The sequence below is a fragment of the Haliotis rubra genome, unplaced genomic scaffold (genome assembly GCF_003918875.1).
Source record: "Haliotis rubra isolate DU_JTF1 unplaced genomic scaffold, ASM391887v1 Scf253, whole genome shotgun sequence".
In the NCBI taxonomy this organism is placed as follows: Eukaryota; Metazoa; Mollusca; class Gastropoda; order Lepetellida; family Haliotidae; genus Haliotis; species Haliotis rubra.
Genome location: NW_025766592.1, coordinates 1,303,615 through 1,331,231, shown reverse-complemented (window position 1 = coordinate 1,331,231; position 27,617 = coordinate 1,303,615). Strand labels below are relative to the sequence as shown.

Here is a 27,617-nt window from a genome sequence, read left to right as displayed (position 1 = left end):
AAACCCCCGTTTTGTGCGGACATATCGTCATCCATTTGTGTCAAAATCGTTTAGTTGAGGGTCAAAATCGGGTTTCAATCGGCTTGCAGAAATAACAATAAAGAATTGGTAGGTGTCATGAGTGGGGATAGATAGGCCAATCATCCATGATTATATTTACATTAAGTTTTAATCGATTTTATGCGATGGTACCGTAGCGATCGGCCAAGCAGGCGGGTGTGGTACACCAAAGTGCCCGGCCGTGTCATGATTTATTGTACTGTGAAGCATTTCGAGTCGGGGTCATCTAACAAGAAAAATCTTCTCAAAGACACGAGAGCCTGTGGTCGATGTCCCGAGGCAAGATTTAAGACCTCCGCAGCAAAGGCACTGTAAGTCCCCATGGACCCTAGTATGGTGATCTACCTTCAGTTGTTGGCAATCAATAGTCTGTTTTTATATTGTGTTGTGTATAGTAATATATTTTATGATAGTGGACTAGTTTTAAATTAAAAGCTGTGATATTCTAGTAGTTTTACTGTCCTTCGCTGACAGATTTTTATGCCCCCGCCATATATATGGCTGGGGCATATAGGTTTACCCTCGGTGTCCGTCCGTCTATCCGTCCGTACGAAACAGGGAATGTATTCTATCCACTTTTCCAGCATAACCGCTCTGTGGAATTCAATGAACTTATACATGGGCTTTCTTGGGACTCTAATGGTGTGCATCTCATATTTTGTTTTTTTATTTTAATGGTTTTTTTGTAAGTTTAGAGACATTTGAACTTAAGTACATTTTGCTGAATTTCTCAAGTGTAATAGGGGATGAAGTCTATCCACTTCTCCACACAAACTGCTCAACAGAACTTCTACATGCCTTTTGTAGGGACTCTAAAGGTGTGCATTTCATATTTTTGTATGCAATTTCTTAATTTTGTCACTTTTACAGATGTTTGAACTTAGTTGAATTTTGTTCTATTCAGCCAGTGTTCGTTCCATCCAACAGGGGGTGTACGTTATCCACTTCTCCTCAAAAACTACTTTATGGAATTCATTTAGATTACACATGTGCTTTATAGGGACTCTAAAGGCGTGCTTCTCATATTTTGATTTTGTATTTTATTTATTTTTCCAATTTTAATGCCGTTTGAACTTAGATAAATTTTGTTGAATTTCACTCTGAATATAGTGTTGTAGTGGGTGAAGTCTATCCACTTCTCCACAAAAGCTGCTCAACAGAATTGATTGAGCTTCTACGTGTGTTTCATTGGAACTCTAAAGGTGTGCATCTCATACCTTGTTCATCCAATTTCTTAATTTTGTCACTTCTACAGATGTTTGAACTAAGTTGAATTTGGTTCTATTCATCCAGTTCGTCCCATACAACAGGGGGTGTACTTTATCCACTTCTCCTCAAAAACCACTGCACAAAACTCATTTAGCTTACATATGTCTTTTATAGAGACTCTAAAGGTGTGCATCTCATATTTTGTTTTCGTATTTTATAATTTTTTGTATGTTTAGAGACATTTGAACTTAGGTACATTTTGCTGAATTTCTCTCTGATGATAGTGAAATAGGGGATTAGGTCTATCCACTTCTCCACAAAAAACTGCTCAACAGAATTGATTAAGCTTATACATGTGTTTCATTGAGACTCGAAAGGTGTGCATGTCATAGCTGCATAGATGTTGATTGAACTTTTTCGTGAATTTTGTTCAATTATTGATCTTTATATGATAATACGTTGTGTTATCTAACCCGTCAACACATTGTTTTTAGTGTTTTCAGGTACTTGTTTAATGTGTGATAATTTGTTTATGGTTTAATTTGTTTAATTTTCGAGACTTTGTCTGAAATAAATAAATATATATGAACTTTTTTTGTGTTTTCTCTCTTGATTTTTTCCTGATTATTGAAGATGTGATTTTCAATCCATGTATGTGTCATTTTTTTGTGGTAATGAAATGAACACCTGCAGTGGCACTCCTGGCAGCCAACTTCCTCGTAGTGAGTGCCGGTAACATGAACAGCAAGACCAACATTACAAGGTAATCATTTTCTGTGTTTGTGTGAACTTGCACTCGACTTGTGGCTTTGTGTAGCTGTAGTCTGTGTAGCTCATTCTCCCATACTCTTGCACCATTCACCCTGTGGTAAACCTTCACCCAACTCGTGTCTCTGAACACCCCTGTTGTGCTTTTGGTTTGCTTGTATTCCCTTCAAAACTTACTATTGTCCACTTCAATCCCTTTAAGTATTCCCATATAGCATCACCTGAGTAAAACAGCTAGCTTCATGTCTTGCTTTTCATGGCTAAAGGGCTGTCCATTAATCATATGCATGTTTCTCCTTCTAATCCTAGATAAGATCAGCATGTTGCTTCCAGTAGCCGTCCCATTAGCGATGCCTGTTGCATTAACTATCTTCACTTTGCAGATGCATCCTCTCATAGTCATTGTGCTGTAGTTACTACATACACTCCGTAGATCTTATAGTATTTTACCTTTCAGGAATTATTGATTCAATATGGATGAAAAGTTATAACTCACAGAAATGGTTATATTCAGTGGAATATTTCTGTTAGTGGGCCATGCACTGGTAAACAATCCAGTTATTATAGCAGGATGACATAAAGCTTTGCTTCTACCCAGGAGACAAGTTTACAATTTGATGTCATGAGTTCCACACCAACAAAGAGGTCTGGTACAGACCAGGGATTAAGTACACCCGAGAAGCTGCCCAGGTACACAAGTCCGATCAGTACACCCGAGAAGCTGCCCAGGTACGCAAGTCCAATCAGTACACCTGAGAAGCATGCTGCTGGGAGACCGAAGACAAGCCTTACTTCAGTGGCTGTGGGTTTATTTTCATCACTGGATGACATTGACACTCAAATATCTGCATCACTCTATAAATTTGGTCAGGCCAGGTCTAATTCATATGATAATGGAATTCAGCAATTATCTCAAGCCTTGGAGAAACTGTCAACCCTCAGAAGCACATTGCCAAGAGACATCTCCCAAGTTGATCAGGAGTTTGCAATGGCTATTGACAGGATAGCTGTCCTTGAAAGGCGGATCGTTAACATGGAGAGGACACAGCACTACCTCCGTAATGAACTGAGTAAGAGACCTGCTGCTACTATAGCCAAGGATCCAACACAAGAACTAGAGGATGATGATGATGATGTTTTGTTGTCAGCTCCAGATCCTTCTACTGATGACTCATTCTTATCTCAAACAGGACCTGCCACATATGCTAACCAGACGGATACAAATGATAATTAGAACACTCAAGACAAAAGACATGGATCTGAATAATCTATTGTTAATCCATAATCCTATGTTAATGTTTCATTACAACTTTAGTTGTGTTCAGTAAAGATTTGTTAATGTGTTACCCATTAGTCATAAGATGACACAAAAGATATACTTTTCAAACTTAGTAATCTAAACTCTTAAGATCTTATCCTTATAAGTGTTTACATTCACAGTGAACTGTGGTTTTGTTGTACTAAGATAATGTGTTTATTTCATTTATATTCACAGTAGACTGCTACTTACTTCAGAAGAAGGATAATGTTGTTTTAATGTATCAGTTTCAAAACAATAAAGTTTGTTTCAGATTGCTGACTTGTGTGGATGATTGCTGTTTTGACTATCTGCTGTGTCTGATCCTGAGTTGTGTGCCTCATCACAGTGTTGCAAGACAAGTATTGTTAGTCACAAATTTATCTCATGTAAAGTACTCTAAAAGTACAATAAAATATTCTTTCACTATGTGGTATCTAAAACCCTAACACAAATTACTTAGTTCTTCCCTAGAATACCTTAGAGTTACACATGGATAAATTGTACAATTACTACTTATGGTTCTACTAAGTCTTTGATTAACTTCCCACAGAACTCCTAATGTGTTTGCAGGTTATTGATCATGCTGAAGGTCAGAAGGAAGGGTCGACGAGTCAGACTGGCTCAAATGAAGGAGTACCATCAAGAGAAAACTGCAGCTGAGCGGTAGGCATTGTGGCATTTACTCATATCAATTATATATTCATAACTGGTTTCTTGGATTTGTTTATCATTGTCATCTAAATTTTCTTTGGGAATGTAGCACTCTGGTGTACTAACTTCAAGTTTACTGAAAATTAAGTTTGTGGACTACCCGTTCATTTCATGCCATGTTCACGTAATAATAATGACTAAGCAGTTGATACAGATTCTTTCAAATTGTGACAATTTAATTGCTCAGAGTGAACAAGTTTTCTTACTGAGTGCAAAGTATATGTTCAGTGTTAATTTCAGAAATATCCCTGCTTCTGACAACGAAGACCCGGAGATACCTGTCCAAACTAGCTGTTGTACTGTGACACCCAGTCATGTATGTATACTACTGGCATGTACTCTTACTCCAGCAATCATACTGTTAATAGTGTTATTGTTTCATGGTAACTTGAACTTTAATCAGTAGCTGTTGTCTTTTGAAGAATATATGTTTGGAAAAACAATAAACTGGTAAAACTGTATATCATGTTTCTTTCTTTCCCTAATTTTCTACTGATTATTTGAGATCAATTAATAATGAAAACAAGTATATACATTTATATCAAAAAGTGAAAATAAGCATTATACGTTTTTCCTTTTTTGTTTTACAGAGTGATGATTTGCAGTTAGCAATCTTCAGTGGACTAAATCCACAGAGTGTTCTGGATGGTGAACTGGACATACAATTATTGGATTATGCAAACTACCTACTGGCAGCTCAGTTCCAACCTAATTATGGATTGGTATTACCATCTCGACTCTACGCTTTAGATAGCGAACACAGTGTTTAACCAAATGGACCCATTCCATTGGATGCAGATGCTGTTCAAATTCATTATGGAAATGGTCATTATCTAGAGTCTGCACAAATCAGTGATCAGCTCTATGTCTATGACAGTCTGCTCAACATATTTCATTTAAAAGCCATCGAGGGACAAATGAAACTTATGTACTCCAATGTATGTATCCCACGCATAAAGTATACCATGGCTCAATCTCAAGGCTGTAGTGTTCTCTGTGGGTTTTTTGCTATCGCCAATGCTTTCAACCTCCTCAGTGGAGTCCACCCACACTCAGTTCTTTTGGATGTCACAAGAATGAGACAACATCTCCATGACTGTCTGATTGAAGGCATTATCAGAGGATTTCCAATACAAAGACGTTTAAAGAGAAGAATTGATGTTATTGTGTGTGAAAGTGGAAACCAGGAAGTGTCAAAAGCTGACATGACAAAGAAAACCATTCGAGAAAAAGAACGGGAGGGAGAACAAAGGTTTCAAGTATCCAAAAGGACTTCATTAACTAAAGACACAAGTCAACAAATTTGTGAGAAAGAAAGGCAGCGAATAAAACTTTACAGAGCCAAAATGAAAGCATCACTGACAGAGGATGCAAGGATAGAAATGTTGGAGGAAGAAAAGAAGAGAAAAGCTAGTTGCAGAGCCACAAAGAAAGCATCACAGACAGAGGATGCAAGGATAGAAATGTTGGAGAAAGAAAAGAAAGAAAAGAAGAGAAAGCATCAAACAGAGGGATGCAAGTGTTGCAGAAAGCTAGTTGCAGAGGCACAAATAAAGCATCACTGACAGAGGATGCAAGGATAGAAATGTTGGAGAAAGAAAAGAAGAGAAAAGCTAGTTGCAGAGCCACAAAGAAAGCTTCACTGACAGAGGATGCAAGGATAGAAATGTTGGAGAAAGAAAAGAGAGAAAGTTAAGAGCCACAAAGAAAGCATTACTGACAGAGGATGCAAGGGAAGAAATGTTGGAGAAAGAAAAGAAGAGAAAAGCTAGTTGCAGAGCACAAGAAATCATCACTGACAGAGAATGCAAGGATAGAAATGTTGGAGAAAGAAAAGAAGAGAAAAGCTAGTTGCAGAGCCACAAGAAATCATCACTGGCAGAGGATGCAAGGATAGAAATGTTGGAGAAAAAAAAAAGAAGAGAAAAGCTAGTTGCAGAGCCACAAAGAAATCATCACTGCCAGAGGATGCAAGGATAGAAATGTTGGAGAAAGAAAAGAAGAGAAAAGCTAGTTGCAGTGCCACAAATAAAGCTTCACTGCCAGAGGATGCAAGGATAGAAATGTTGGAGGAAGAAAAAAAGAGAAAAGCTAGTTGCAGAGCCTCAAAGAAAGCATCAATGACAGAGGATGCAAGGATAAAATGTTGGAGAAAAAAAGAAGAGAAAGCTAGTTGCAGAGCCACAAATAAAGCATCACTGACAGAGGATGCAAGGATAGAAATGTTGGAGAAAGAAAAGAAGAGAAAAGCTAGTTGCAGAGCCACAAATAAAGCTTCACTGACAGAGGATGCAAGGATAGAAATGTTGGAGAAAGAAAAGAAGAGAAAAGCTAGTTGCAGAGCCACAAAGAAATCATCACTGACACAGGATGCAAGGATAGTAATGTTGGAGAAAGAAAAGAAGAGTAAAGCTAGTTGCAGAGCCACAAAGAAAGCATCACTGACAGAGGATGCAAGGATAGTAATGTTGGAGAAAGAAAAGAAGAGAAACGCTAGTTGCAGAGCCACAAAGAAAGCTTCCCTGACAGAGGACACAAAACAACAAATGAGTGAAAAGGAAAGGAACAGGAAGAAAGAGTTTCGAAAAAACAAACAGAAGAAACAACCTGAAAATAATCAATCAGACAAGGAAAGTAAATCCAAAATGACTTTGAGGGAAGATTGTTTAAAGCGCTTTCTTTAAGACATCCTCAACTTTCCGAACTACATATGCACTTGTTGCAGGAGAGTTCTATACAGAAGAAGTGTGCAGAGAGTCACCAGCAAATATCAGAGCTCTTCTAAAGAGGATATTATCAATAAATGTGTGACCGGAAGATCTTCAGTGGGAGGATTCGAATGGATCTGTTCAACTTGCATTTCTCATATTCAGAAAGCCAAAATACCTCCTCAGGCTCTTTGAAATGATCTTCAAGTTCCAGAACAACCACCTGAATTGAAAGATCTTGTACCTTTGGAAAGACGCCTTCTTTCTCGAAGATACCCATTCATGAAGTTGGTAGCACTTCCTAAGGGCAAACAAAGTGGCATCAAAGGATCTGTTGTCAACATACCTGTTAATGAACAAACTGTTTGTTCTGAGCTACCCAAAACACCGAATCAGGCAGGCTTTATTGCATTAAAGCTGAAACGGAAAATAAAGTATAAAAGTCACCATAATTTTGAATATATCAGACCACACAAAGTACTTCTTGGATTGAAATGGTTGAAGAACAATAATTATCTTTACAGAGACGTAAAGGAGCAGGAAAACTGGGAATGTATGTGTGCCGATGAGGATCCTGAAGTATGGGAACGGTTAACAAATGAAGATAAGTGAGATGACCCTCCTCCTTCACAAAACAAAAGTTTGCAGGAAGACAGTTTAGGTCTGTCACATGATGTGGTCAAATCTTCCAGGGTGCCACAGGAAGATAAGTTATTGTCTCCTTCATCTACATCCAAAACTACAATTGGGACTGTGTCTTTTGACCAACCATTATTGGTATCTTCTGGTCTCACAAATGTTAACAAAGACCAGCAGACATCACAAGAAACAGAGAATGAGGATGATTACACCAGTGATCCTGTGTCCAAGACTAGAGGAATTCAATTTGAAGTGTGTGTCCAGAATGTTGATCCAACAATTGACATAGATAAAGTTCTGAACATTGCAACAGGGGAAGGAAAAGTGCCACTAAATATTCTCATGGACAAACATTTTGAAGAGCTTGCATTTCCTCATCTTTTGACTACAGGTAAATTTGGATGGAAACATGAAAGAGCCATAAAACTCACTCCCAAGAAAATATTTTCAGAAACGATTGTTGGATGAAAATCCTATGTTTTCATCTGATGTAGAATACATATTTGTTGCTCAGGCATTAGTGGAGTTGCATGATATTATGTCTGGAATGAGTATTGCTCTGAGGAAATCATTCCGAGGTTCTTCTGGAGATCCACTGACAGCTGGTCATCTGCGCAACTCTGATACTTTGAAACGTTTTCTATTGAAAGACCATGGCTATAGATTTCTTCAACCAGTCAAAGGTTCACCACCATACTGGCAGAAAGTACAGTACAAGCTGCTGGCAGCCATCAAACAACTTGGTATTTTCACTTGGTTCTTTACCTTATCTGCAGCAGATCTACGTTGGAATGATACAATCCAGGCTATAGCAAGTCAACAAGGAGTTAATATCAAGGATGTGGCAAGTTTGTCTTGGGAAGAAAAATGTACATGGCTTCGTTCAAATCCAGTAACAGCAGCACGTCACTTCCAATACAGACTCGACTGTCTGATGAAACACATCATCCTTGGCAAATCCAGACCTCTTGGAGAAGTGAAGCATTTCTTCTACAGGATAGAATTCCAGCTTCCAGCAGAGGGTCACCACATGCTCATGGTGTATTGTGGATAAAAGATGCTCCCCATCCAGAGAAAAGTGATCCACAAGAGATAGCATCGTTTGTTGACAAGTATGTGAAATGCTGCTTACCAACACAGGATGATGCACCTTTACTGCATGAACTTGTCTCTCACTTACAAAGGCATGCACATTTTGCAATGTGTCAGAAAGGATTCAAGAACTGTAGGTTCAATTATCCAAGGCCAATTTCTACATCAACATTTCTGGCAACACCACCTGAGGATGAAAGCATTTCACCAGAAATAAAAGCTGCTCTTCAAAAGTCATCTCGTGAAGTATTGTCAAGAGTAAAGAAGACATTGACAGAAGAACCAGACATAGATAATCTCAGCCTAGAAGAGGTGCTTACAAAGTCATCTACTAATACAGATGAATATCAGCAGGCTCTTTTTACCTCTGTCAACACAACAACTGTCTTCCTAAGACGGCAGCCATCTGAAACATGCATCAACAATTATAACCCAGACATCCTTAAAGCATGGCAGGCAAATATGGACATACAGTTTGCGGCCAATCCATATGCATGTATACAATATGTGGTCTCTTATATAACCAAAGATGAACGTGAAATGGGAACTCTTCTTCAGGCAGTCAGTAAGGAAGCATCAAGTCAAGGTATAAAGCAACAGATGAAGAAATGTGGCCAAGCTTTCCTTAATGCACGGTCAGTTAGTGCTCAAGAAGCAACCTACAGAGTCCTAGGATTGCCTTTATATAAGTCAGATTTTCAGACAGTCTGAATAGCTACTGGCTTGCCACATGAAAGGGTTAGTCTGTTGAAGCCCACTAATGTCCTGGACTCAATGGAAGAAGAACGTGAAGATATATTCACCAGTTCTCTCACTGACAAGTACTCTCAGAGACCTGCTGCATTAGACTCATGGTGCTTAGCACTGTTTGCTTCCTGGTACAAGTCAGTTTCAAGATTTGACGACAAACCAGACATTCAACCTGATATCCTAGAAGATGGTACAAACATGGACACAGCTGCATCACAGAGTGATTTGTCAAGCAACCTTGACGTACTTGTCAAATGTGCTCCCGAAACTTTCACAGTTCAGTTGGATTCTTCTACCCAACACATGAAGAAAAGACAAAAGAAAGCCATGATCAGGTTCCACAAGTTTAGTGTAACACACAACCCTGAATCTTACTATCATTCAGAACTCTTCCTGTTCAAACCATGGAGAAAGGAAGAAAGTCTTCTTCAGTTGCAACATACCTATGCTGACAGTTATCACATATCTCTTGAGGAAATCAAAGCAAACAAGACTCACATACAAGAATACTCCGAACTTATTGATGCGTCAGTAGAAGACTTCCTTGAAAATGGTATACCTACAAACTCTTCGGATCTGCTGAACCCTGAATTGCAACAAGCAAATGATGATATGATTGCTGAAGGCACTGAACCAGACCTAGACCATGCTCTAATAGATCCAGACTCACTGTCTTTTAACAGAGGAACACAACTCCCACTCGCTGAAGTTAACACACCCCATTCTGAGTCTTATGAATCCCTTCCAACAATGTGGTCTGATGATGACTATCGCCAACATGTGCAGTCACTGAATGTAGAACAACGTAAGGTGTTTCAGATTGTTCTCAATTGGTGTACATCTGTCAGTATACAGAGAATGTCAGGAACTTTACCAGAGCCCATACACTTGTTTGTGACTGGAGGAGCAGGGACTGGAAAGTCGCATCTGATCAAGGCAATCTATCAAATGACACAGATCACCCTACGGAAGGAAGGGGATGATCCATCAGCTGTGAAGACACTTCTGCTTGCACCAACAGGGACAGCTGCTCACAACATTGAAGGACTAACATTACATGCAGGTTTTTGTCTTCCTCTTGGCCAAGGGAAAAACAATTCCTCATTTAATAGACTTTCAGATGAAAAGAAGAACACTCTAAGGTGTAAATTAGCTCATCTAAAGATTATCATCATTGATGAAATTTCTATGGTTGGCAGTGACCTGTTTCTGCAGCTTCACAGACGACTGAGTGAACTATTTCACAGTCCACATGACTTTGGAGGATTGACAGTGATTGTATTTGGTGACCTGTACCAATTGCCCCCTGTTGCACAAAGGATGATCTTTCAACCACCATCTGATGATTATGCACGACTTTCTGGAAATTTGTGGGATCAGTTTGTCTTTTATCCTTTGACACAGATTATGAGACAAAAGGAAGATCTCATATTTGCAGAGCTGTTGAACAGAATAAGAAATGGTACCTTTACTGAGCAAGACATTGATATTCTAAAGACCAGATGTGTTCATCCATCTTTGATGTCATTTGAAGATCCACTACACATTTTTGCAACAAATTATGAAGTTGATGCACATAATGAGCTAATGCTAATCAGACTTGGTGCAAATATTGTAGACATACTTGCCAAGGACAGTGCACCAGAAGCACTTCGGAAGTTTCCTATTCCAACAAAAATGCAGTTCACTGGAGGTTTGCCCAAGATTATTAGATTGGCAGTTGGAGCCAGGATCATGCTGACAAGAAATTTGGATGTATCTGATGGCTTAGTCAATGGTTCACAAGGGACAGTGGTTGATTTCATTTACCAGCAACAGAACAAAGGTGTGCCAGTGGTTGTTCTTGTTCAATTTGATAGCCCCAATACAGGTGTGAATGCTCGTTTGAAAACAACTCTCAACCTTTCCAGATTATGAGGAATCAGTTGTACCAATCCAGCCAATTGACACAAAATTTTCACTTACAAGGTCCAAACCTAATCTGCATGTTATCAGACAACAGTTTCCACTACGCTTGTGTTGGGCTTGTACAGTGCACAAGATTCAGGGACAAACTTTGGAGGAAGTTGTTGTTTCATTTGAAAAGAAATATGGATATGGTCAAGCCTATGTAGCTCTCTCAGTCGGGCAAAGACTTTGTCTGGAATGAAACTTCTTCACTTCAGCAAGGATAAAATTAAGACCTCCTCTGTTGTCACAAAGGAAATGATGAGACTGGAAGCAAGTGCCCTTGTACAGAACCCTTTTCCAACAATTGAGTCTGGTACATCCAACACTCTCCAAGTGACCATGCTAAATGCTTGATCTGCCAAACTACACTTTTGGACATACAGAATGATCCAGTGATTTCAGCTGGAGATATCATTTGCCTTTCTGAGACCCATTTCTATGCAAATCAGCTGCAGAATTATCATCGTTCTGAATACCAAACATATCATATACCAGCAAGACATTCCACAAACATACATGGATTGTCTCTCTATTACAAATCATCACTTGACATTTCACTCCATAACAGATCAGAAACACATTTCTGTGAAGCTCTTGTTGTATCTGTCCACTACAATCCAAAGTTTAAGAACATTCTTTTCCTCTACAGATTTCCATCTCAAATGTCAGTGACTTTCTGAATGTTTTGAGAAAATACTGCCAGAAAGCAGCTTGAATCATTGTCTAGTGCTTGGTGACTTCAATATTGACAGAGGGACACCTAGGGAAAACAACTGGAGGATGTTATGACTGCTCTTGGATTTGTACAGTGCGTAACCAAGGCCACAACCATCTATGGATCTTGTTTGGACCATGTCTACAAATCTTCACACAATGAACAGCTCACTGTTGATATACTTCCTAACTACTTCTCCGATCATTTCACCATATGTCTGCATTTGTAGCAGCTGAAGAGATGGAACATTTTACACCAGGTCAAAGTCATTGGATGCAAGCCTCAGGAGTTACATCATCTCAATGTTGATCAATCTTTGTTTTATGACTAAAAATCTCTCAGTTGCTCAGTTTTTAACAAACAAGCCCATCTCAACTCCTCGGAAATAATTATGGACTTAAACAGATAAACAGTGTGAGGTATGCAATAATATCTTGTCATTGAACAGTTAACTTTTAACCTGCCATATTGAATATGTTCCAGAACATGCCAAAATGTACCACTTTTGCTTCTACAGCAATCTATTGCTTTCTCTTGCCTCCACAGTGATATTGCTATTGCTAGTTTATTTACCCTTGTACCATGAACCTTCATGATATAGGTTTAATTGTACTGTGGTAAGTTCATTGTGACATACATTTACAAATAAGTATTTACCTTGGACACTTTGGATATATTTATTTTATGATCAACCATGATATTTATTTAGTAGAAATTAATCACCAGAGCACGCTCAGTGTAGGGAACACTTCCTACGCAGCGGTGGCATCCGTGTCCCTGGACACAATTTTTTCTTGTTATGTTCTGAATTTTTTGTTTCTTATATTGATATAAATCAAATTGTTCTCGTCACGATATGGCTGAGATATTGCCGATGTGACGTTAAATTTTAACTCACTCACTTAAGACCTCCGCACCACTGTAAGCACGGGGTTAGTCAAGTGTAGTCGCTGTTATAAGTAAATGATATTTGAATAGTTACTTTTGCACTCAGATACTTACCTCATCTATCCATTTCTTCATTTCAGCCTTGCCTTCCAAGAACCTGTCCCACCATCGAAGCACGATGAAACCTTCAACTTTCAGTTGTTTGAACACGATCGTCATGAAGGGATATGGACCTGAGAGAAGACAGAATAAATTCACATGAATGTACAGAAGAAAATAGGAAGCCTGTTGGAAATACAGATTTCATCTTCCACATTACATCACTGCTCACCCTTTTGACTATGTTGCTGACAAATAACACGAACATTAATGAGACTGCACCTAATGTACAAAATATGTATTAACAGAGACATACAAACATCTTCATAAAAGCCTCCAACAGTCCAATTATTGAATAAGAGCCTTCCAAGAGTTTTCACTTAAAGTTCCTCCTCCAGTAGTATGATTGAATAGTCATGTTTATGTCGTAATTGATTATCATAGTTGGGGGTCGTACTCAAAAATCGTCTTTTCAGAGAAGAGACACTAGGATGAGGTCATTCTATCTGATGATGCAATTTTAAATGCACATGATCAAGTTACAACAAACTCTCATGGTTCCTGTCATAGACAAATAGAAAATGACTCTCCAGCATCTGTGGATTCACATATCAGGTATTTTGCCACGTATTTTAAATGACTTTGTTTTAATTTGGATATGGTCCTCAAAGTCTAGATAATGTTTGAAGGCCTAGAACCAGGTCCACGTGCAAAACTAACCACGACATTTCGGACCATACACGACTACAAGGCTTACATGGGTTTAAATATAGATATAAAACCGTTTGGAAACAAAGCAGGAGTTTGGTGCACATGCATAAACAGACATCTCAACAAATATCCAACAAATTCCAAGAGGGTATGGGTAGGGTATTGCTCGATAAATACTTACCGATGGGTGGCTTTGTGGCATTGTAGGCTGAGATACCACCACAAACAGAAACCCTACCAAACATATTCATATGCTGAAGTGCTGTAGACGTGAAATCTCCTCCCACCTGTAAAATTATATGCTTGTTGTTAGCTTTCAGTTATTGACCAGGTGTCTACACTATTGGAAGACTATCCAATGTCATAAACCTCATTGACTCCAACTGCTTTTTTTAGCCTCCTTATTTGACAGTGTCCTTGTTTTCTACCCAACTGTTAACCACCCGGGTCTTATCCTGCATAATATGTTGATGACGCGTGATCTTCTGCACAATTAATAACTGTTCCCCTACTGCCGAAATACTGTTCAAATGTTGACACACTCTGCCCAATGAGTGTTCAACCCTGTTCTACTGCTCAATTAGTGTTCAACCCTGTTCTCCTACGTCCCAGTTAGTGTTCAACCCTGTTCTCCTACGTCCCAGTTAGTGTTCAACCCTGTTCTCCTGTCCAATTAATGTTCATGGCCCTAATCCACTGGTTGGCGTTCCACACCATGATATTGATGAAATATTACAAAAATGTGGCGTAAACTCCTATTCACCCACTCGCTACCCACTTAGTGTTGAACCCTGGTCTCCTACTGCCCAATGAGTGTTGAACCCTAGCCTCTTACTGTCCAATGAGTGTTGAACCTTAGTCTTCTACTGCCCAATGGCTTTTGAACCCCGGTCTTCTACTGCCCAAAGAGTGTTGAACCCTGGTCTCCTACTCTCCAATGAGTGATAAAACCTGGTCTTCTACTGTCAATGAGTGTTCAACCCTGTTCTCCTATTGCCAATCAGTGTTCAACTCTGGTCTTCTACAACCCAATTAGTTTTCAGCCCTAGCCTTCGATGGTTCAATTAGTGATGAACCCTGGCCCCGTTCACCACCATACTTCATTGTGTCCTTTGTCAGATACTACCAAAGGACAGTTCATCTTTTTGTTCAAATGTGATATACAATGTGTATCTTAAGTAAGCAAATAAGAGTTGCAATGTTAGTCTTTGCACGTTTTTCGAGAAGCGGCCATTATCTTGACAGTGGGCAGGCGCTGTACTTGCAGTATGTTGCCAATAGAAAAATGTTGTACGTATAGTATGTTGGCAACTGGATGGTGTTGTAGATGCAGTATGTTAAATGTATTTTATCCCTGTTCGTATAGGTGTTGTTGTACGTTCAGTATACAGAAATAGGGGGTGCTGTTCACAATATTTACAGATAATATGTTCACAATATGTTCACATAAGTACAGTATGTTCACAATGGGTGGATGTTGTACGTACAGTATGTTGACAATAGGTGGGTGGTGTAGGTACAGTGTGTTGACTATGGGTTGGCGTTGGAGGTGACAATAGGTGGAGGGTGTACGTACATTATCAAAGTAGCAGTCAATTCCGTCGGGGGCCGCCTCTTTCAGGGACTTGTCGATGTCTACTTCCTTGTAGTTGAACACGTGATCAAATCCAAGACTCTTCACCCAATCACATTTCTCCTTTGATCCAGCAAATCCAATCACCTTGCACCCCTGCAAACGACGTTAAAACGATTGGTTATCAGTTATCAGTGTTCGCGTTAACGCAAAAACCTGCGTGTTTCACGCAAGTAGATCTACATTTCACGCACCATATTTTTCGACCTGCGTGTTCTGCACGCAAAGCATTTTGCGTTCTTGGAACAAGTAACCGAAAAACGTATTTTCTCCAAGGAAAATAAAATAAAGTATCTCTGAGCTAATTTGACAACATGCACTTAAATGCAAAGAAATTTCAAAACTTTACAGGGAGCCCTGTAACTAGGGACCGATCAAAATTTATGGTTGGGGTAGGGGTAGGGGTGATGGATGTTGATGATGATTTTAATAGGGGGTCACCCATTTTGTTATGGGGAGGTGGGTGTGGGTGTGTGTGGGGGGTGGGGGTGGGTTGGGGGTGGGGGTGGGAGCAATTTTGTAAACATGAATTGGGTGGGCCAGCAATTTTGTACCTAAATCTATTAAAAAATATGATTAAAAAATATGGGAAGGGGGAGCGGTCCCTAAAGACAGGCGATCTGGGGCTTATGATCTCAATGTACTCAAACAAGGCCTCGCTGATTCACAAACCATGAGCAAATATACAATCTGATTAGCTAAGCATCATTCTGTAAAACCGCTATTACTGAAGATAACTAAAACCATTTTCAGACAATCGACAAGATGCAAAGACTGTCGGTTGTGTGACCAGTTATCACCTCGTAGGCAACTACTTTGACCCTCTCGAGCCAGGAACTTCAGCTTGGTTAGTAAGGCAACAATGAGCACTGAGGCACTACTCCTGACATAAGACGTAACTCCAGAAGTAACTCGGTAGATACCAGCCGGGACCTATAAAAGTCCAGCAATGCCTAGAGATAGTTACGCTTGTGCTAAAGTTCTTACACCCGACGCCAGAGAAAGTAGCTCGCGCTAGCTGGTATGGTTCTCTAAGTGCCCCAGGGATTAACCGCTGCACTCAGCAATATTCCAGGAATATAGCGTAACTAATGGAGTCTGGACTAGGCAATCCAGTGATCAAAAGCATCAGCATCGACCTACGCCACTGGGATACGATGACATGTGTCAACCAAGTCAGCGAGTCTGACCACCCGATCCCGTTCGTCGCCTCATACAACAAGCATGGGTTGCTGATGACCTATTCTAACCCGGATCTTCACGGGTCCACTTTGGCAGTGAAGAGCGACCCAGTGATATATGGCAGTTCAGTCTATTACACTGGTGTTATATGTTATATTCTCACCTTCATCTTGGCAATCTGTCCGACAAGACTGCCCACCGCTCCCGCGGAACCGTTAACCAGTACAGTCTCTCCAGCCTTTGGCTGACAGATCTCCAGGAACCCGAAGTAGGCTGTCATCCTGAAATCAAAATATCACAACCTGGGGATGTTCACGCTGTTCAAATAGAATCCAAGTGGCACATTCATTGACATTAACACTCACGTCATCGTACTCGACGACATTGGACGTTTGTCTTGATATCAACCACTAGTTTGTCTAGTTGTCTGGACTCTCTTTCTATGATATATAGGTCGGTCTCCTATTCTCGCGGGTTTCCTATTCTCGTGGTAAACACGTTTTCTGCCGAAATCGCCGATGCGCGACACTTAGCCGTCATGGTATCCCAGTTGCGTAGATCTGTATTCTAGATCTAGATTAATAATGCTGAGTGCGGCGTTAAATAACAAACCAACCAATCCACTGTTGATGAGAACACCTACCCTGGCATCCCCAAGATTCCCAGTGCAAGAGATGGCTCCAGTGTTCCAAGATCGGGCACTTTGAGGAAACGAATGGTTTCCAAGTCTTTTGGCTTTGAAGGGTCGACCAGTGTACGTGAACGCCACCCCGATTGCATCTGCACCAGGCATCCGACGGGGTAGTCCTTGTTTTTACTCTCCGACACCCTGGGAACAAATGCTAAATAGTGAACTATATCTGCATACCCCTGTTATCTTTTTCATAAATCTAGACAAAAGTAAGCGTTAGACAAAATTCATACTACATACTATTCAACTACATTTAACCAAATCTATCTGCTTGTTAATGCTAACGAGTGTCTTGTGAAATCATCGCAACACAAATTTGTTCAGTAGATATCACCAATTTGCTTACCTCGCTACCTGTTCGCCGATGATGCAACTCCCGACAGGGTAAGAATAAGCCCTGAAAAAGCAGTGAAAACAAAATACAATGTGGGTGAGGTATATGTTATAAGTTGTTCACTGGTCACGAGGGGGCATGGGTTGATGTACCCTCGATGTTTGTTTATGTTCCCTGAGATTTATCTTAACACCTTAATGTTAATTTCGAGTACAAATCTTTTTGTAGCCATCGCTAGATTTTGCTGACAGGAAAAACAGATTTAGAGTTATCTCCCTTCCATCGATTTGCATTCGCAAAACATCGGTAATTCTCGTACATCCTACGTGATTCAATGTAATTCGAGTAAAGAATTACTACCACGAAGTACCAAATGAGTTGCCATTGACAGCGGGGTACATTGAAAATAATAGAAGCGCTCTCAGCCAATCAGAAAGCGACATTTATGTGTGATGTAAGATAAGTATACTTGTTAATAACGTGAACTTGAACATTAGGTTTGGGGCACCGGGACAAATATATGCTTAACTGCAGTGGATCATCTCTTCCTAAAGTCTGGAAGCTATTCATATGTGACTCTGTTTTAGAGATCCACTCTATAGGTTCTTCATGTGTGACTATTTGAGAAATCCAATCTGTAGGCTCTTCATGTGTGACTCTATTTGAGAGATCCACTCTATTGGCTCTTCATGTGTTACTCTATTTGAGAGATCCACTCTGTAGGCTCTTCATGTGTGACTCTATTTGAGAGATCCACTCTATAGGCTCTTCATGTGTGACTCTATTTGAGAGATCCACTCTGTAGGCTCTTCATGTGTGACTCTATTAGTAGTATATACACCCGGGGTACGAGATCACTTTTGCCAAAAGCCTCTGTAAAGCTTTATTTCTTTGGTTTTCGTATTGAAGGCTTGCCGAGCTTGTTGTACCCCTTGTTCTATGTACTTTTTTTTCTCGTCTTCGCTGATGACAGTGCTTTTCTGAGACTTGGACCGAATCTCTTGTTTCATTTTGTGATATTTTGTGAGTTCAGAGAGGACCAAACGAAACTCTTCCTTTGAGATTTTACTGTCCGTGAGTGCGGTGGAAATATGGTCGCTTACCGTGTTTAACTTTGCTTCAGCTAGAATTCTAATTTCGTCGTGTTTCAATGCTTTACGATGTAACTTGCGAGATGCAAACTTAAACACCAACCCCACCAACCCTGATATCCCAGCTGTTTTTTCAATACCTAGCACTATAGGTGCGGCCACGATGGTGGTCAACAACCCGACACCCACCGCTCCAAATCCCATGCTGGTTGTCATAAGGGTGGTATCGGCCCCGTCCACGAAATTGAAACCCTATGGTATTTCTTACATAATGCTGCCCGTATGTCGCGATCTTGTTCGAGTTCATGTTTTATGTCACATAACTGTTTCAACCGAAATCCATCTACGGTTTCCAGTGTTTTTGCTACTTCTTCTACGACTGGGTACAGTCCCATCCTGTGCTTGTGTATTATATATTATAAGATAAAATTTAATTGGTTTTTCGTTAATTTCTTATCAATGTATTTGAGGCTTATAAGGTTTAGATTTTCATCCACGGTAATCACTGAGGCATTAATAGGCATATCTTGGACCGGAATACGGACCCCCTCGAGGCTTACTAAGGGGGCCGATCCTGGTTGTACGACGATACTGCAACGTTGGTAATTGTGCCTGTATTCCCAGGTTATTACCAACCACTGTAAAGGGCTTGCCCTGTTACGAGTGTTCCAGAGATAGAGTTCTATGATGAGTGTGGTGTCTGGCTCCATAACCGAAAGCCCCCGCTGGTAATCGGGTGATTCGGACCTTAAATATGCAAATTCATCGTTTGGAGCTAACATGTTGCCCGAGTGACCTGGTATTCGTATAGCTTGGGTATTATCCGCTGGAATGAAAGACGTGAGAATGATACCGTTGTTCTTAATTTCGGAGACGAAACCATTTTTTTAAAGGAGATGTTAGGGTTATGTTGATCAACCATTCAGGCTCTTTAAAGTCTGTCAGAGACACCCGCTCGTACACGTTGTCTTTCAAATGTAGGATGTACAAGGTGTTTTCCTCACCAGGCAGATCGAATCCCTCTGTGTCTCCTAGATCACCGAGTGTGACGTTGGGAAGATGATTGTTCATCGCCTATATAAAATGTTATAAAATAGTTTCCAATTGTTTTTCTGATAATTTCTAAGGTGTGCACTTTAACCCCATGAAATGTAAGTTGTCGGGTAGGAAAATTTTGGTGAGTGATATCGTGTCTTCCACGGTCACAGTGACTCCCTGCAGACTGGTGTGGAAATGGGCGTTCACCCGCACGTAAACAGAACAAACGTGATATTGATGTTGTTTGGCCCACCGGAGTTTGATTCCTTTCACGATTTCGACTTCACGCGACGATGGCTCACCGAGGTAGACTTGGATGATCAGCGTGGAATTCTCCGGTATATTTTCCAGGATGTTGGCCATGCTGTCGAATTTAGACACTATTTGCAATCCAACGTTTTGCGCCCCTGGTTTGCTTGAGAGTATGTGAGTGAGTACATCAAGGCGCTGACAAGGCTTCAACGACCACGGTGCATCTCTCGCGTTGGGACATAAACCCGAGCAGCGTTCTGTTGTTCCGCGACTTTGTTTAGGTAGTGGTCTTTGTTTTCTGTGAACACGTAGGGAGTGCCGAGTGATGTTGAGAAACCAGTCAGTTCGAGATTGTACCAAAGCGCCATTTGTTGCCGTCGGTGAAGACAAGGCTGTACTGCTTGTTTTCGAACGACGATCGTGGTCTCGACGTTGTCAAGGTCGAACAGTTTGCCACCGAACGCTGGGTATATCGTCCGTTCGTCCTCGTCTCGTTGCGGACTAGGCCGTACCGAGTGTTGCTAACAGCTCCTGAGGTATCGACAATACCACTTAAAGTGCTGTCGGGTCCGTCCAGCAACTTCAACGCCTTTGTAAACGTTATTTTTCAGTTGCAAGGCGTACAGTTTACCTTCTATTCCTGGGTCGGCAAATCCACGAGTGTGTCCCCGAGGTCGGAGATCGCTAGGTTGGCACATTTTCTTAATCGCATTCCTCTAGGCCGTCATTATCGTATGTGCAGCGTCATGCTGAGGTACCCTATATTCACAGGATTATGTTTTATCTCTAAAATACATACTTTCAATTCCGAGATGGTACCTGGCGTTAATTTCTTGGACTGCCATGAAGGGAACGATTCGGTTCGGTTAACACGACCGTGCCATTCAGAATCGTTAATTTTGAGTTCGACCCCAACGGGTTCAAGACTTTATCGCTGGCGAGCATACACTGTAGTAGCCGTCCGTTATTTGGTTACGGTTCTCATCAATGAACAGCCTATTTGTTGCTGCTGTCGATGTTGGTCCATCGCTGTTCTTAATTTCGGAGACAGAAACCATTTTTTTAAAGGAGATGTTAGGGTTATGTTGATCAACCATTCAGGCTCTTTAAAGTCTGTCAGAGACACCCGCTCGTACACGTTGTCTTTCAAATGTAGGATGTACAAGGTGTTTTCCTCACCAGGCAGATCGAATCCCTCTGTGTCTCCTAGATCACCGAGTGTGACGTTGGGAAGATGATTGTTCATCGCCTATATAAAATGTTATAAAATAGTTTCCAATTGTTTTTCTGATAATTTCTAAGGTGTGCACTTTAACCCCATGAAATGTAAGTTGTCGGGTAGGAAAATTTTGGTGAGTGATATCGTGTCTTCCACGGTCACAGTGACTCCCTGCAGACTGGTGTGGAAATGGGCGTTCACCCGCACGTAAACAGAACAAACGTGATATTGATGTTGTTTGGCCCACCGGAGTTTGATTCCTTTCACGATTTCGACTTCACGCGACGATGGCTCACCGAGGTAGACTTGGATGATCAGCGTGGAATTCTCCGGTATATTTTCCAGGATGTTGGCCATGCTGTCGAATTTAGACACTATTTGCAATCCAACGTTTTGCGCCCCTGGTTTGCTTGAGTATGTGAGTGAGTACATCAAGACGCGACAAGGCTTCAACGACCACGGTGCATCTCTGCGTTGGGACATAAACCACGAGCAGCGTTCCGTTGTTCATGACTTTGTTTAGGTAGTGGTCTTTGTTTTCTGTGAACACGTAGGGAGTGCCGAGAGTGATGTTGAGAAACCAGTCGGTTCGAGATTGTACCAAACGCCATTTGTTGCCGTCGGTGAAGACAAGGCTGTACTGCTTGTTTCGAGCGACGATCGTGGTCTCGACGTTGTCAAGGTCGAACAGTTTGCCACCGAACGCTGGGTATATCGTCCGTTCGTCCTCGTCGTTGCGGACTAGGCCATACCGAGTGTTGCTAACAGCTCCTGAGGTATCGACAATACCACTTAAAGTGCTGTCGGGTCCGTCAGCAACTTCAACGCCTTTGTAAACGTTATTTTTCAGTTGCAAGGCGTACAGTTTACCTTCTATTCCTGGGTCGGCAAATCCACGAGTGTCCCCGAGGTCGGAGATCGCTAGGTTGGCACATTTTCTTAATCGCATTCCTGGGCCGTGGGCGCTAGTCATTATCGTATGTGCAGCGTCATGCTGAGGTACCCTATATTCACAGGATTATGTTTTATCTCTAAAATACATACTTTCAATTCCGAGATGGTACCTCGCGTTAATTTCTTGGACTGCCGTGAAGGGAACGATTCGGTTCGGTTAACACGACCGTGCCATTCGAGTCGTTAATTTTGAGTTCGACCCCAACGGGTTCGAAGACTTTATCGCTGAGCGAGCATACACTGTAGTAGCCGTCCGTTATTTGGTTACGGTTCTCATCAATGAACAGCCTGTTGTTGCTGCTGTCGATGTTGGTCCATCGCGGCAGGTAGGTGATATCGCAGAGTTGATCCGATGTGTTATCAATCACGTGCATCAGTTGAACGGACTCACCGCTTGTTATTCCTGGAAGTGTTACGTACATATTAAAGTATATATACCCATTATATAATACTTTTAAAATGTACAAACCGGGAGTGTTTTACCCTAAAATGGATATAGATTTCACGAACATGAAGACCGTGGTCGATGCGGATGGTTTACATTTCAGAGCACAGTTTATTGATGTGTTTAAAAATTACAGGGTTTCGGTGACGAATGTGAAAACGGTGCACGCTTGGTTTAACAATCCGATGCAGTTCTGGCAGAATCAATTCAATTTCGTCGTGTGGTGCGCTACAACGGGTTGCGGCTTGACGTTGAGCGACACTCTGCGTGGCCCGCTGGGTCGGTCTGTGTTTATGTTTCACGTGTTCTATCAGATCAGACGTATCCTCAAAGAAATCAGTGTCCGCTTCAACAGGACAAAGCATGGGATGCAGTGAACAATCCGTATGATCGACGTGCGTCCGAACGAATTTGCAATGAATTCGAAATCCACCCAAAGACAGTTGGAAGTTTGACGGTTCCGAACCACGGTTTGGGTATTCCATATGATGGTGTGCGATCCGTGAAAGTCAGTGATGATTTACTGAAACGAGATTTACTACGTCAGGACTTTGCTTTGTCGAGTAATGAATGGCGAGATGATCGTATGAACTTTAAAGGTGGTGATGCTTTCACCGTCCAAAAAGTGGAGCAACCCAAAGACTCCGTGGACGATTGGAAAATGTTCATGCTGGACATGTTGAAAGGGTTTACTCGTGCCCGGGGTCATCAGATTGAACGATTCGATTCGAACGTACGTGTGGGCGCTGGTGGGTGCGCAGACGCAAACGCGTTCCAGCATTGTGGGCACCAGGACTGCTTACGACGCGCAGGCACAGTTCGTGTCCAATGTCGAGGATGCCATCGCCGCTCGGGTCGATTTGCCTAGTGCCATCCAACGCTATCAAAACGTGTTGGAATACACCAGGTCGAAAGTCAACTACGCATTCGGTGTTGGATTGTATATGGCTCCGAGCGACAGCTACGTAAGCCAGCCCGGCCACGGCAACAATGAACGCCTACAGGTTTTGGCCCGAGCCACGAGACAGTTTTCGAGAGAGTGCTCAGCAGCCACGAGACGATGCTACCCAGGATGCCGTGCAGGGCCTTTACGGCCTTACCCGCGAGTTTAGGCAGGGCCTCCCTGAGAGATTTCATGTGTCTTCTCACCCAGTCTCTGACGTCACAAGCACCTGGTGGGGTTGGGGCGATGTGTTTATCGATTGCGTCCAGTTTGGCCGTGTTGTCCACGAGTGATCCGCGAATGGTTTGCATGGCCTTGTCCAGCCCTCGCAGTTCCCGAACGGTAACTTCTAACCCAGGTAAGGGTTTGTTATGGTACGTGTCCAACATTTTTTCGATTCTGTCCGAGGCGTCCCCGCCACTGCTGAGTTCGGCCCTGGTAGCTTGCAGATCTTGGACGACCTTCGGGGGAAGCTTAGGCCGATAATCTATAAGGTTTAGTTCATCGCGGATCAGTTGCTCACCATGGGGACTGGTGAGTGTCGATAAGGCAAGCGGGTTTCTCGTGCACGCGTTCAGACGAGATTGACCTCCAGGTGAGCCTTCGATCGCAGCGTGCCATTCTTGTCGATGGTGAACTTGGAATAGTCTCGGTACAGTGGCTCGGCCTTGTGTCTACGCCTCAACACGTCGTAGTATTCGTCGACGGTCTGCTTCAGGAGTCTGTTGCCTTGCGAGAACGAGGTTTCCTCCTCACCCCCAAACGAGTGGGCACTATTATCCCACAAGTCATCCATCTGGATGTCATTGTAACCACCATCTTCGGCCATTATATTAATTATATTAAACTTTTATATTTTATGTATATAACAATGTCACAATACGGAAGAAAGTTAGATCCTTTCCGAAGATTAAGAGATCAGCTTGACGACTTCGAGTTGGTCAAGGGACACGCGCCGTTTTACCAGGCCGGCTGGGTGATCGGTTGGAATACGAACTCACGTTTAACGACTACAGCAAATTCCTGCGTACGCCAAAAAGTGATGCTGGTAGTTACGCCATCCAAAACATCTCGCTGAAGTTCGACATGGTAACGAGCCCGGAGCTGGCCCGGCAGGTTCGTAACCAGTACTCGGGAAAGCTGTCCATCCTGTACGACCGAGTCCTGCGGCATAGAAGGATCGTCGGGACAAGAGCGACACGCTGTGGAACATCAACTTGAACGTGCTGGCGAGATCGATGAAAGGCATCTTGATCGTTCCTGTGGAGGATTACGAACCGTTTCGAAGAGACACCAAAATCACGAAAGTGGAAGTAACCATCGAGGGCATGCCCAACCAACTGTTCAGCCAAGGAATGAGGGCACACCAGCAGTGGGACGAGATAACAAAGCTACCGGCCATCAACGACGTCGCGAAAGAACTGGATCTATCCTCAGTTCAGATCGGGGAGTACCTGACCACCAAGTATGCGCTGTGGTTGCACATGCGATCCAGGGACGACGATCGGTTGCATGGCCGTCGACAACGGCGGCGATGGGTAGCCTTATTCCACTGCAAGGACAGGGATTCGTTCGAGGAATGCTTGAGAGAAAACGACGTGATTCATAGCAAACAAGAACGAGAACGACTGAAGAAGCAGCTCGCCAAAACGAAACACGCCAAACTCGTGTTGAAAACCGACCAACCCGTGGCCTATCGGGTGTTTTAGCATTAGCTAAGCAATGCCAGTTTTGAACTGCTCATCGTGTGTAACTTAACCTTCATCTCGCTATGTTTCGCGTGCATCGGGTTTTTATTATTAGAATTAAAAATCGCTTGTTACATTATAGGATGCAGTGCAATGAACTGCTCAAACAATTGTTGTTGCCGGATGACAAGCTGGTGCCTGATGATAAATGCAACGACAAGCAAGAGAAACTGGTAGCGCTGGCGGCGCTGGCGGTCGGTAGCAAAGCCATACAGTACTTTGGGGACTACGCTCCAGATAAAATTCAGAAACTACCCGCCGATGAGATCGATAAGCTGGACGCAAGATACGAAACCCGGCTCGGGGCCAAGATGACAAAAACTATAGGGTCGACAATGACGCAGATCTACACCGGTTTAGCGTCGTACTTCCTTCCCATTCCCCCGGAACATCGACTTTACGTGTGGGAGGATCTCGAGAAAGATCCCTTTATCGAACACACTTTGGGCGCCGTCAGCTTCGTGTTGTACCACAAATACGGTATGTTTTTAGCTCCGGTGACAGCTGCGATTATCACGGCGAAGCATTGCCAATTTAAAGAGAAAAAAAAATAAAATAATAGTATACAAGAAGGTAAAAAAAATAATAATAGTATACAAGATGGAAACTGCCCAGCAAGAAATGACTCCAACGGAGGAAATGCCGGCAAAGGTCACCAAGAAGAAGAACCCTAAATGGGTCGCCGCCGGTAGAAAAGGCGGTTTAGCTAAGCACCACGAAAAAAATTATACTCTGTGGGTTGCAGGCGCAGCTGCTGCTGCTCTCTCATTATTCATGTTATATAATAAACCAACCCCCACCCCACAACCACAATTAGAGGTCAACCCCCATATTATGTTATAATTAAAAATATATTATATTTTATATACATAATGTCTGAGGGAAAAACGTTCGTTAACGACGCATACCACCCCACCATGGTTGCCGGTATAGCCGTAGGGTATGCTCGTTTGACCAAAATGGCTACGATCGCTATGATGGTCGGGGGGAACTTTAGTCAACGCCCTGGCATTTCCCGGGAGCAATTACCTCTTCTCGAAAATACGGGAGTCGAACGCGGCCGAGGTAGAAGCGGGACGAAAACGCCACGATATAGCCGCGAAAGAATACCTGCTAACCGGTAAACAGCTCAAACCTTTGATGAACTCAAACTCTCTCAGTATTACGCGCCTTCCCCGGGGCAAAAGGACCGAGAACTGGCCTTTGTCGTGCTGGGCCTAGCAGCGACTGTGGTGATCGCAAAGCAATTAAACTAGGTACCCATATGAGTATAAAAAAGATGAGACCTGACCCGTATCGATGCCAGTACGTGCTTATGGGGAAAACCGAGACCTGCGGTAGGAGATGCAGGACTGTGGGGTAGTGCTGTTTTCACAGAAGTTGTTTCATGAACTACACGTGCTCTGTGTGCGGCATCAGAGTGAAATGCCACTACTGCATATGTAAAACCCACGGGCAAACGTAGTCTGACACCAGCTCATCTACGAGAAGGAAAAGGACTACATAAACGAACGTAGGCGCCTCCTCAGAATTAAAATTTGCCTGGCAGATAGAGTTACCACCCCTCCATAACCGTGGGCTCTAATAGAGATTGAGTTTGCATCTAAGTATAACAATGACTACTGTTCGAGAACTGGCCGATCTACAGTTTGTGCAAACTATACCACCCCCCCCGTAAGGGATTATCTGATAAGCTGGCGGATGAATATATACAAAAATATAGATATTGACGATGCTGATCGCTGACAAACTCGAAGAGGAACTGAGCGTCCTGGGACGCCTCGAATTTCAAATAACGGTGGTAATACTGTTTGTTATAGATGAGGAACACATTCGGGCTCACTTAAAAGATGGCCAAAGAGTCGTGACCGAACCCGAGATGATAGATGTGCATGTCAATGACTCGCTGCGAGAAATACGAGATTACATGCTAAACTGGGACAGAATCGATAGGATCTATCTAAATATAGCTTAGCGGGTTTAGGCCTTGCGCTTCATTTTTTTAACTTTATAACTGGTGGCCCAATTAGAGATTGGATTTACATCTGAGTATAACAATGTCTACTGTCCGAGAGCTCAGGAAGATTGCGAGAGAATGAGGTGTAGCCGGTAACTCCCGAATGAGGAAACCTCAGCTGTTGAGATTGCTCGACATACAACCCCTTCCCACGGTGAAACAACTGAAACTCCAAGCTGGGGCTGACGGGTTATTCCCGTATGAGGAAAGCCGAGCTCGTCGGACTGTTGCACCAACACAGAGTTGTCGATCTACAGTTCGTGCGAACTAAACGCGTGGTAGGTAATTATCTGAGAGGTTGGGGGATGAATGTAGACCAAAACATAAACATCGACGACGTCAAGCCTCTGATCCCTGCCAAAGTCAATGAGGAACTGAACGACCTGGAAGTCTCAAACTTCAAATCACGGTGAAAATGGCTCTTGATAAACAGCAGACGGACGGTGCCATTGAGTACGTTCAGCCTTACT

At 42.4% G+C, this 27,617-nt stretch overlaps 1 protein-coding gene across 1 annotated transcript in view; it reads right to left on the bottom strand.

Annotated features, from left to right (window-relative positions):
- The window catches only part of LOC124279625 (prostaglandin reductase 1-like), a 36,284-nt gene that overhangs the window by 1,234 nt on the left and 7,433 nt on the right, over nucleotides 1–27,617 (bottom strand). Inside the window, exons 3-8 of the mRNA XM_046715469.1 lie at nucleotides 17,453–17,503; nucleotides 17,059–17,244; nucleotides 16,579–16,696; nucleotides 15,177–15,329; nucleotides 13,782–13,887; nucleotides 12,905–13,023 (exon numbers count right to left, since the gene is read on the bottom strand). Of these exons, the coding sequence (XP_046571425.1) occupies nucleotides 12,905–13,023; nucleotides 13,782–13,887; nucleotides 15,177–15,329; nucleotides 16,579–16,696; nucleotides 17,059–17,244; nucleotides 17,453–17,503 (733 nt within the window). The remainder of the gene's footprint in view (nucleotides 1–12,904; nucleotides 13,024–13,781; nucleotides 13,888–15,176; nucleotides 15,330–16,578; nucleotides 16,697–17,058; nucleotides 17,245–17,452; nucleotides 17,504–27,617) is intronic.